General features: G+C 47.2%; 2 protein-coding genes across 2 annotated transcripts; one reads left to right on the top strand and one right to left on the bottom strand.

Annotated features, from left to right (window-relative positions):
- Window positions 1-81: 81 nt before the first annotated feature.
- Window positions 82-3,709, bottom strand: nup62l (nucleoporin 62 like). The gene is made up of 2 exons (XM_056579669.1): window positions 1,709-3,709; window positions 82-1,310 (listed from the first exon to the last, which is right to left on the bottom strand). The coding sequence occupies exons 1-2, from the start codon at window positions 3,386-3,388 to the stop codon at window positions 1,152-1,154; spliced, it is 1,839 nt and encodes a 612-aa protein (XP_056435644.1). The 5' UTR covers window positions 3,389-3,709; the 3' UTR covers window positions 82-1,151.
- A 523-nt stretch (window positions 3,710-4,232) lies between these two features.
- pdk1 (pyruvate dehydrogenase kinase, isozyme 1) lies at window positions 4,233-11,280 on the top strand. Its single transcript, XM_056579243.1, has 12 exons — window positions 4,233-4,457; window positions 4,558-4,724; window positions 4,828-4,969; window positions 5,273-5,344; window positions 5,461-5,645; window positions 6,516-6,611; window positions 7,074-7,151; window positions 7,320-7,393; window positions 7,474-7,572; window positions 8,151-8,261; window positions 9,001-9,114; window positions 9,588-11,280. The coding sequence occupies exons 2-12, from the start codon at window positions 4,616-4,618 to the stop codon at window positions 9,726-9,728; spliced, it is 1,221 nt and encodes a 406-aa protein (XP_056435218.1). The 5' UTR covers window positions 4,233-4,457; window positions 4,558-4,615; the 3' UTR covers window positions 9,729-11,280.
- Window positions 11,281-11,290: the final 10 nt, after the last annotated feature.

Below are 11,290 nucleotides of genomic sequence, written 5' to 3'. Positions count from 1 at the left end.
CTGAGTCCCGACAAAAGCCAAAGGACGCTAAAATGTCCCGGTTTCCACCAACCAGTCACTATGAAATGTCCCCTGTTGTCAGCGATTACGTAGCCAACGTGATCTAATTATAGCCCGATCATTAACTTAGATTGGGTCAGTTGTGCTCCTTTTTCTGTGTAATACTTGATGTGGCCCAGCCTGCCCCAGACTCTACCTCCAGCGGCCGCCAGGTAAGTTGAGTTTGAGACCCCTGGGCTAGAGCCATGAGGATAATCGTGTTCATGTTGGGATTGATTAGACTGTGCGGCCCCGCCCATTCTGCCAGCGATTTGACTTCGATACGTTTTTGCGGGAGCCAATCACCAAGCTGGCTTTTCCCCTTTGTGCGCTATTAGCTGGTTTAACACTGACGACAGGGAAGCGACGGCAAGCAGCCAATTGCGTACAGAGTCAGTTGAACTAGGCCCGTTGATTACGCCTCTTGTACAGAAGAAAATGTCAACTTCCCCAGACCAACGTGCATCTACGATTTAGCTTGGTCTGGCAATAGCCAGACTAGGGATTGATGGCAAAACATTTCCATGCTAAAGCCAACCAGTTTTGGCTGTATGAGTTTTAATGTTTTAAGAGGGGAGACGTGAGAAATGATATATCTTGCACATCCTTTAATAAACATTGCGCAATGTTCAAGTTACCCAAAGAGAAGCATTATAAAATTACAATGTTCCATTAACCAGCGAGTAGAAATCTGGTTCTTGAATAGTAAGAAGAAAAAAAAGCATTCTCTTGTATTTTTATTAAATGTCAAGTCTCAAAATAGTTAGTAACCTCATACATCTTTTTGTCTACAATAAACACATTCCAAGTAAAGTCAATATTACAGGTTAAAGAAAAATACATGTTTTCGCTGAAGGACATTTATTGGTTATGTATCAAACACATTCTGTCAATGAAACTATTATATATTGCCTTTGGGTCGGTTCGGTGCGAACACAAATCGAAGCCACAAATCCCATAATTGGATTTGGCGTGAAAAAAAACAAAACAGGGAAACAGAAAATAGGGTTGAATAAGAGCATTTGAAATCAATTATGATGCTTCCGTGAAAAAATAAAACCAAAACCAAAACCAAAATCAAACCCGCGCCGACGCCGGTTAGTTACGTTGGATCAGTCGAAGGTCAGGCGGAAGGTCTTCTCCTGCTCCTTCCGCGTGTTGTCACACAGCTTGGAGACGTCCTCGACCCGCCGCTGAAGCAGCACAGAGTTCTGGTCCACCCACTGGAGGGAGTCCATATGGGCGTTGAGGATCTTGCAGATCTGCTGGAGCTGCGGTCGGGGAAAGACGAGGAGAAGAGGTAACAACAGGTTAGTTCAGAGGAGCCACGGAGCAAGGAGAGGAGGAGTTTGGGCTAGAGGTGTTCCGATACCATCTCTTCCTTCCCGATTCCCGATCAGATTCCTGAACTTGCGTACTCGCCGGATTTCCGATACCGGCATCGGAAACTCCTCCGATAGCGATAACGGAGGAAATCTCTCGATACCCAATACTGCATTTTAGGCTGTATCGGAAATACCTCCGAAATTCAGATTTTCCGATACTGCCTAAAATGCAGCACTGGGTATCGCGAGAAATTCCTCCGATACCGTCATCGGAAGGAATCCGATACCGGTATCGGCATCAGGACCGCTCTAGTCTGGACGGAGAGGGGAGCGTGGCTACGTACCGGGTCGCTGGTGTCCGACGGGCCGCTGGACGTGTTGAGGTGCTCGATGATCTCCTTCAGGTCCTGGGACATCCTCTTCAGCTGGGCGTCCACGTTCTCCGCCAGCTTGTAGGTCTTCTCGCGCTCCTCGTCGGCGTTCTGCATGTAGATGGTGCCGCTCTGCTCCCGCACCGAGTCCTCCAGCGGCGACAGCAGGTCCTCCAGCTCCTTCTGCTGCGACAGGATGAAGTCCAGCTCCTGGTTGAGCCGCCGCTGGTCCAGCTTCACCTTCTCCATCTCCTTGTGCAGCGACGTGATCTTCTCGCCGTTCTCCACCAGCGTGCGGTCCCAGGCGTTCACCTGCGTGGCCTGCTGCAGGAAGTGCCTCTCCTGGTCCTCCAGCTCCAAGCTCCACTTGTTGATCAGCGACTCCAGCTGGGCGTACGACATGGCCGGGGGCATGGCCGCCGCCGCGACGGCCGTGGCGGTGGCCAGGGAGGCCACGCCGCTCGCGATGGACGTGGGCTTGATGCTCCCCAGGGAGAAGCCCGTGGCGATGCCGGTGATGGGGGCGGCGACGGCGGCGGTCGTGGCGACCGGCGTGGGCGCCACCGTCGCCGCACCCAGGGGCTTCAGCATGACGCCCAGGCCCCCCGTTGTGGCGGTCGGGGCCACGCTCGCCGCCGCCGTTGTTGCCACGGCGCCGCCCAGGGAGAAGCCGGTGGCGGCCGGGTTGGGGGTGGACGTGGGGATCGGCATGGAGAAGAGGGAGGAGCTTAGGGTGGGAGCCGCTTGGGTGGCGGGGGCGATGGAGGCGGGGGCGGGTGTAGATGATGGCTTGATCCCGAAGCCGAACCCTCCTCCACCCTGCATGGGCGCTGCAGCTACTGTTGGGGCCGCTGCTAGGGTGGGCTGGACTCCCATGGAGAGTGTAGACGCAGCAGCGTTGCCGAAGGAGAAGCCCCCACCGGCCGCAGCAGGGGGCGCTGCCGACGCGGTGGTCATCTGGACCTTGGCCGAACCGAAGCTGAATCCCCCCAACCCCAGGCCTCCAGGTGCAGCCGCTGCGGGGGCCTGCGCCTGCATCTGAGCCTGCATTTGAGGCTGCATCTGAGCCTGCATTTGAGACTGCATCTGAGCTTGCATTTGAGGCTGCATCTGAGCTTGCATTTGAGGCTGCATCTGAGCCTGCATTTGAGGCTGCATCTGAGCTTGCATCTGAGCCTGCATCTGCGGCTGCATTTGAGCCTGCATCTGCGGCTGGACGGCTGCTCCAAAGCTGAAGCCCCCTCCGGCCGGTGCTGCCATGGTGCTCTGAGCTGTGAGACCTCCGCCGAGTGAGAAACCCTGAGCCGGGGCTGCTGTGGTGGTACCCATCGTGAGCCCTGTTGCTGCGGGCTGGGGGGTAGCTGTCAGGCTGAACGCGGGGGTCGGGGTGGGGGTCCCGAACGAGAAGCCGCCGCCGCCGCCAGCAGTGCTCTTCGCGGGGGTGCCGAAGCTGAAGCCCCCGGCTGGGTTTGACTGGACTGGCTGAGCGGGGCTGGCGGTCGCGAAAGAAAAGCCTCCTCCAGCCGCGGCGGGCGTGGAGGTCGCCATGCCGAACGCCGTTGCGGGAGCCGCTGTCTGCGCGGGTTTCTGGGCTCCGAAAGCCCCGAACCCCCCGGCAGCGGACTGGCCGAAGCTGAACCCACCTCCACTCATTCTCCTCGGCGGGCTGCGCTGCTATGGACCGACAAAGAGGACCGACGGGGGGACTTCCTAGTCGTCCCCGCTTAGCTTTTTGGCGGGCCACAAAGTGCGTTTGTGAATGGTTAAAGTTTAAATGTATTCGCTAGGCCGATCTAACAGACTAGATAAAGTGGAGGAGAAGCACCCGAAATCGCGGTGTTGTTTAATCGACCGACACTATTGGTAAAATACAAATAAAAACATCCATTTCAAAACGTGGTTAGCACATAACGATAACAGGTTCTCCAGCAGGCATATCGGTGGTCGGCTAAAGGAAGTGACGGAATAAAGGACCCCGGTTTGTCAAAGATAATGTAGGAGAGAGAAGCAAGCCGCCACCAGCGGGTGTGCGTTGCGCATGTCCGGGGAGCTAGGAATCACCCAAATATGGACATATCTACGTACGAAATATAGCTAAAGATAATAATAGGCAAGGCAATAAACACTACAGAGCCTTACTGCTGGACGAGTAGGCCTTTGACTGTGCGATCGGATAAAGTGAATCCGAAATAGTCAAACATGGTTAATTAAACTGAAGGATGTACAACACAGAAACTATATTGAAGTCGTTTGGAGCACCTGTGGTTGTCACATTCCAACCAAAATCTCTCCTGTGACAAAACTACCAGAGCAAGTCCAAAAAAACAAGTTGGGGTATCTAACAATTATATTATCTTTTTTCTTTGTATGTGTTTGTTTACCTTTTTCTTTATTCACCCTGAGAAACCGTGTATTATGTTGGCTGACAGTAGGTGGCAGTAATGCGCCTTACGGTGTTATTCTTCCCAGAATAATGAACAGAGGAAGAAGATGTGCTGTGATGGATTATCTTGTCTCTTCTCAGCCCAGATGATCTCTGAACTGTGCACAGTCGTTGGTGTGTGTTGAGGAACTGGGATCGTGTGTCAACTCAACAGTCAACTGCGATAAGGATGACCTTTTAAAGTGTCGTTTGTTTCGGTGTTTTTCAGAATCCTAATCCTAATGGCTGAATTGTTTTTATATTGCATGTGATGACAGAACGGTGGCTCAATCACAAAGCGTGCGTTGCAGACCATGAGCGCAGAGAATTAACCATTGGCCATTTTGACATCAAGCTCACATATGTTAACAACATCAATGCATGTGTTCATTCATCTCAGCTGCCGAACATTTAACCTTTAATAACCACCAGCCAGACGTCGGGGCGTGATCTTCAAAATGAGGATTCTCGGGGTTTTAAGAAGTAGTGTTTCCATTGGGAAGCACATCGATTACTATTCTAAGTTCTCCCCGTCACCGCTTTCAATGAAACAGTTCTTGGATTTTGGTAAGACCCCAGCACACGCTCTTTCACTCACTCATTCACTCATACACTCACTCACACACATAGCTTTTCAATGCTGAGCATACTTTGCCTAAATTGTTTTCAGGCTCAGAAAATGCCTGCGAGAGAACGTCGTTCGCCTTCCTCCGACACGAAGTTCCTGTGAGGCTGGCCAACATCATGAAGGAGATCAACCTGCTGCCAGACAATCTGCTGGGGACTCCGTCAGTGCGCCTGGTCCAGAGCTGGTAAGTCGACAGAGAAACATCATGTTTCTCAAATCATCTGATCTTCTGCTTGATGTGTTTCTGTCGTTCAAGGTATTTGATAAGATGTATGTTTCTGCTTTTAAGTTATTTTTAAATATATGTTTCTGTCTTTTTAAGGTATTGGATAAGATGTATGATTCTGTATAATTAGATACTTGAAATGATATGTTTGTATTTTTAGGTATTTGATAAGATGTATGTTTCTGTCTTCTTTGTTATTTTTAAATATACGTTTTGTGTCTTTCAAGGTATTTGCTAAGATGCATGTTTCTGGCTTTTAAGGTATTTGCGAAGTCTTCAAGATATCATCGAGTTTAAAGACAAAAATGCCGAAGAGGAAAAAACCACATATGAGTAAGTCCACTGAGAATGATCTCATTATATATTCCGGTTAAGATTTGAACTCCAAACACAAACTCAAGTTCACGCTCCCCACGCCTTACCATTTAAACCCATCCTCCCGTGTTCAGCTTCACAGACGCCGTCATCAAGATCCTGAAGAGGCACAACGACGTGGTGCCCACCATGGCCCAGGGGCTGGTGGAGTACAAGGAGGCGTACGGCACGGACCCCATCGTCAGCCAGAACGTCCAGTACTTCCTGGACCGCTTCTACATGAGCAGGATCTCCATCAGGATGCTGCTGAACCAGCACAGTGAGTAGACGCGTCTGCTGGGAGAGTCCTCGCCTCTGGCAGAAACACCTGTTGAAATGGGTTAAGTGTCAGAGTACTATTTCTATCTAGTCACTCTTAGTCACAATTTATATCTTTTCACTATTAGTCACTATTTATATCTTTTCACTATTGGTCACTATTTCTATCTGTTCACTCTTAGTCACTATTTATATCTAGTCACTATTAGTCCCTATTTCTATCTGTTCACTCTTAGTCACTATTTCTATCTATTCACTCTTAGTCACTATTTCTATCTATTCACTCTTAGTCACTATTTCTATCTGTTCACTATTAGTCCCTATTTATATCTAGTCACTATTGGTCACTATTTGTGAGTCTATTTGAAACCTTGCTTCCCTATTGCACATATTTTGTCTTACAAGGTATAGATCAGATAATTCATTACATTCATAATTATATTCAGGACATTTATCTTTATTCCAAACCGGTTTACAATAAGTAAATTTGTCAGAAGAAAGAGAAACCATATATCGCTGTCAGTAGAGTAAGGATGTTCATAGAAACAAGTGCCAACCACTAGCAATCACTAGGTTAACACATTCCCTGTATACAACAAAGATAGCTAGGATAAGATGCTACACAATGCTAAGTACTATTTTAAGTGCAAAGACCTACATACAAGTGCATAAGAGGGGTATGCAGAGACTAGGTAAACTCTGAACAAGTCAATCTAGTGATGGAGCAAATGATACAGAGTGTGACCGGCTCGGTCTATGTTCACACTAGTGGTCCTAGGAATAGGCCTCATCGTTTAGTCACCCACTTCATAGGTTGCCGTTCTGAACACCAAGGGGTTCAGCCTCATCGTGTCGTTCTGTTTCGCTGCAGCTCTGCTGTTCGCCGGCAAGGTGAAGGTGAACCCAGCGCACCCCAAACAGATCGGCAGCATCGACCCAAACTGTCGCGTGAAAGACGTGGTCATGGGTGAGAGTCCTTCATCTGACAGGAGGTCCATGTATCTACATGTTGAGATATTATATACATGGGGATACAGTAAACCTTTAAACGGCTATGTACATTTATAGAGGAACCAAAAGAGGCATTTATTTATTTATTTTTATTATTTAAGTCTCAGCTTTACTACTTGTGTTTCTCTTATACTTTTACTTTCTCTTATATTGCACTGTTGGAGGAGCCCAAGACTAAAGAATTTCATTGCCAGCGATAAAACCATCTTGAATCTTGAACTTTTGAAATAACTATTAGAAATGAAATTGCTGCTGAACAAGTTAAAAAACAACAACTAGAGACGAGCAGATTTAGGAATTCTAAAGACGAGTTTTGAAGAATTGAATGGTTACATCTGAAGATACAATGTCTAAATCTTAGGCATTTATTCTCTGATATTGTGTTCCCGTTTTCTCTTTGGTCTCCTCTTCTCTTCAGACGCCTATGAAAACGCCAGAGGCCTGTGTGACCGATACTACATGAACTCACCAGAGCTGCAGTTGGAGGAGTTCCATGGTATTCATTCATTCGTTCATTCATGCGTTCATTCATTCATTCATTCATTCATTCATTCATTCATTCATTCATTCATTCATTCATTCATTCGTCCATGGACCGATGGTCTCATATCTGCTCTCCTTCAAACTGTTTCTCCTTCATCGATGATCTTTCGTTCCCAAACAGTGAAAGAAGATGGAAGCCCTACCGTGGTCTATGTCCCCTCTCACCTGTACCATATGGTGTTTGAGCTTTTCAAGGTAAAAGCTTTGGGCTTCATCTATCAGTGCATTGCACCCCTTGAATCGTATTTTGAAAGGGTGCGCTTTTATTGTTGCAGAACGCCATGAGGGCCACCATGGAGATGCACGGGGATTCTACAGATTTCCCTCCCATCCGCGCACAGATCGCACTCGGATCGGAAGATCTCACTGTGAAGGTAAGGCTGCTGTCTCTGTGGCGTTTTAAACGGCACCTCGGAAGATATTCAGGCAGTCCTGAATGAGCTTTGATGTGTCGGGATGAACAAAAAATGGCTGCAAACTAATCTGCAATCTAATGAACTTCATTCAGAACTTTATTACAATGTACTATCTGTTATTTACCTAGAGATTTCTTCAATCTCTGACACGTTGTAAACGTTACCTCACTCAGTTTGTGTGCCCTCGTGACCTTAAATGTTGTTTACGGACATTTGAATGTTAAAAGGTACACCAGAAAAAACTGATAACAACAGCAATACAAACTTGGAACATGAGTGCGTGTTAATAAAGTCAAGTCATGGTGTGTACGCAGTACTCATTCAGATGGTGTAACAGTAAAGCAGCCTGGTATTCTGTTTTATTGAGTATTATACAATCTAGTAATATAACAGTAAAGCAGCCTGGTATTCTGTTTTATGCAGTATTATACAATGTAGTAATATAACAGTAAAGCAGCCTGGTATTCTGTTTTATTCAGTATTATACAATGTAGTGCTGCGCCAGTAAAGCGGTGTTCTGCTGTGTTGTTCCCCAGGTGAGCGACCGCGGCGGCGGCGTGCCACTGAGGAAGATCGAGCGTCTGTTCACCTACACCTACTCCACTGCCCCCCGGCCCACCAGCATGGAGGCCCGGGCCGCCCCCCTGGTGAGTCCCCCCCCCCTCCCCCCCCCCCCCGATAGACAGGCTGAAACACCATGACAACATCCCCTCCCTTCCAGGATAAACAGGCAGAAACACCATGACACCCCCCCCCCCTCCCTGATAAACACAGGAACACCATGACAACATCCCCTCCCCTCCCTGATAGACGGTCAGTGTTCCCTCCCTGATGGACAGTCAGTAAACCCTCCCTGATGGACAGTTAGTAAACCCTCCCTGATGGACAGTCAGTAAACCCTCCCTGATGGACAGTCAGTAAACCCTCCCTGATGGACAGTCAGTAAACCCTCCCTGATGGACAGTCAGTAAACCCTCCCTGATAGACAGTCAGTAAACCCTCTCTGATAGACAGTCAGTAAACCCTCCCTGATAGACGGTCAGTAAACCTTCCCTGATAGACGGTCAGTAAACCCTCCCGGGTAACTCTCAGAAACAGCCAGACAACAGGCCTCAACCATTTAATTTGAGCTTAACCAATTAGCGGTCAAAACAAGGCAGTCAAAACAAAAATCTTTGGGCTCGCGCTTCCCAACTTATCAAAATATTTGTCAACATGGACCTCAAGAGACCTCCAGACTTAAACTGTCGCAATACATTTCATTCATTGGTGACTCTAACATTCAGGCTCCCGTTGAGCCTGCCAACAGTACGGCGGTGTGTTTAGTGATTAAAACCATGAGTGGGTGGGTGAGTCTGAGGTCTGAGCTCCGCTGTGTCGCCCCAGGCGGGGTACGGCTACGGCCTGCCCATCTCGCGGCTCTACGCCCGCTACTTCCAGGGGGACCTGAAGCTCTACTCGCTGGAGGGCTACGGCACCGACGCCATCATCTACATCCGGGTGAGCTCACGGTCCCGGGGTCCCAAACCCAAAACTCACGTGACATCACTGGGGCAGCTCAAGTGTTGGAGCTGGCAGGGTTAGGGGTTGGATTCCCTGTCTTTACTCAACTGGTAGATTTTTAAATATGTATACATTGCGAAACGATCAGATCAGTTTTGATTTGTAAATGAGTGTGGTTTAAATGTTGTGCTTCAGATTGTACAGGTCCGACATTGTTTTTAAATCAATGCAGGATTACGTTGATTCAGATTTAAGATCATATTGATATTAACTATCGACGTTTACTTTTTCTTTTTAAAGAAGACATATTTGATCCAACCTGAGAATAGTATCAAAGAATTTCTCATTCACCTTTTCCCCCCCCCTTCACTATACATTATATTAAATATATTTTGTTTTAAATTAACTGCATCTGGACACCTCATTCCTAATGTCCTGTGACCCCCCCCGCCCCCTGCATGTGTCCTCAGGCTCTCTCCACAGAGTCCATCGAGAGGCTGCCGGTGTACAACAAGTCGGCGTGGAAACACTACAAGACCTTCCACGAGGCAGACGACTGGTGCGTGCCCAGCAAGGAGCCCAAAGACATGACCACCTACCGCAGCTCCTAGGGTCACTCGTAGGGCCTTTGGGGGGGGGGGGGGCACACCGGGGGTCAGACGCCTGCTCCGGGGGTTCAGAGTGACGCCTGCTCCGAGGTTCTGGAGATCTGGGAAAGGGTCGATCTCTAGCTCTGGTCAGTGGTCGCTGTGCTGTGTCTGGGAAGGGCCCTGTTATCACAGATCTATCTGCTTTACACTTGGGGATATCGTGCCACCAGGTGTGGGTGTGATTAGCTAATTACAAGCCGTCGGCCTGTCCCTGTGCCTTAGTCACGTCATAAGTGGGCGTGTCCGCATCGATGCGTGCTGGGTAGATCAGTCGACCAGCCTACCCGGTGGACTGTAGCCAATGTTGCTGATCTATCCAGCGTACATCTAGGTGGACCCTAGTGATTGAAAACAGGAAAAGTCAGATTTTCGTCTTGTAATGGCTACTCACAGAATAAAGGAAACGCCAAAGCGTCACTCCGATGTCAGTTCAATTAGTTTATATAAACTAAAATATGTGGCTTGTTACAATCCAATGGCTTTTGTTGTATCTGAAAGGTAAGGCTTGTACTCTTTCCTGTCTTGAGCTTAGTGCAGAAACAATGTTACAGAAACAAAGTAAGTTTTACAACTTTACTTTGTTTGGATGACGTTTTGGGGTTACAGTGGGCTTTTTCTGACCTTATTAAGCAGTCTTAAGTTGGTTCTTCATGTTTAAAGTATTGTCTTTTTCCGTATTATGTGAGTTACTTGAGTTCAAAGTATTCTGTATAACGGGTTTAACTCTTATTGTCACCAAATCACTTGGACTTAAGACTCGATGCAGTGCTATACTACATCTTTATGTCATTATATTAAAGATGTAGTACGCATTATCAACTTATCATTTAAATATATTATCACTCCTAAGTTGTACAATGACATATCTGTTTCTATAGATGCTTATCAAATATGTTTTGCAATTATTAGATCAGTTTCAAAAATGTTTCTATCTAAAAAGTAGAGACACTTGAAATATGTATTGGATGAATTCATGTTTTATGTAAAAGAGATAATGTACAGCACGCCAGTCATTATCGCAAAATAAACCCGGCTGGATAATGCAGGACCCCTTATAACACAACTACTAACTAAATCAATCAATAATTTGACATAAAATATAGCAACCACAGAAGGATTGTATTCCTTTCTATAAAAAGGATTTTATTACCTCCCCTAATACATTTCTTTAGTTTGAATCCACAGTTGGTAAGAGTGTCCATAGCAGCGACCTGTCATTCAGAAACGACAGCTGAATGTCAAGTTTGACCAATCAGAATTTAAGTATTCAAAGCTGGGCAATTCGGTTAATTTAAGTGTGTGTGTGTGTGTGTGTGTGTGTGTGTGTGTGTGTGTGTGTGTGTGTGTGTGTGTGTGTGTGTGTGTGTGTGTGTGTGTGTGTGTGTGTGTGTGTGTGTGTGTGTGTGTGTGTGTGTGTGTGTGTGTGTGTGTGTGTGTTCCAAACTTAGTGATGTTGACTGCGGATATTTTGTGAGATTTATTTGAAGGACCGCACAATAAAAGTTGTATCTTTAGATGAGACT

This window comes from Gadus chalcogrammus, chromosome 20, assembly GCF_026213295.1.
Source record: "Gadus chalcogrammus isolate NIFS_2021 chromosome 20, NIFS_Gcha_1.0, whole genome shotgun sequence".
Taxonomy (NCBI): Eukaryota; Metazoa; Chordata; class Actinopteri; order Gadiformes; family Gadidae; genus Gadus; species Gadus chalcogrammus.
This window is presented reverse-complemented; position numbering and strand designations above follow the sequence as displayed.

Coding starts and splice junctions, on each gene's coding strand:
- nup62l (XM_056579669.1), bottom strand. CDS start 3,388: ATGAGTGGAGGTGGGTTCAGCTTCGGCCAGTCCGCTGCCGGGGGGTTC. Junction 1,311..1,708: donor CGTCGGACACCAGCGACCCG/GTACGTAGCCAC, acceptor CCCCGACCGCAG/CTCCAGCAGATCTGCAAGAT.
- pdk1 (XM_056579243.1), top strand. CDS start 4,616: ATGAGGATTCTCGGGGTTTTAAGAAGTAGTGTTTCCATTGGGAAGCAC. Junction 4,725..4,827: donor GAAACAGTTCTTGGATTTTG/GTAAGACCCCAG, acceptor AATTGTTTTCAG/GCTCAGAAAATGCCTGCGAG. Junction 8,262..9,000: donor AGGCCCGGGCCGCCCCCCTG/GTGAGTCCCCCC, acceptor GTGTCGCCCCAG/GCGGGGTACGGCTACGGCCT.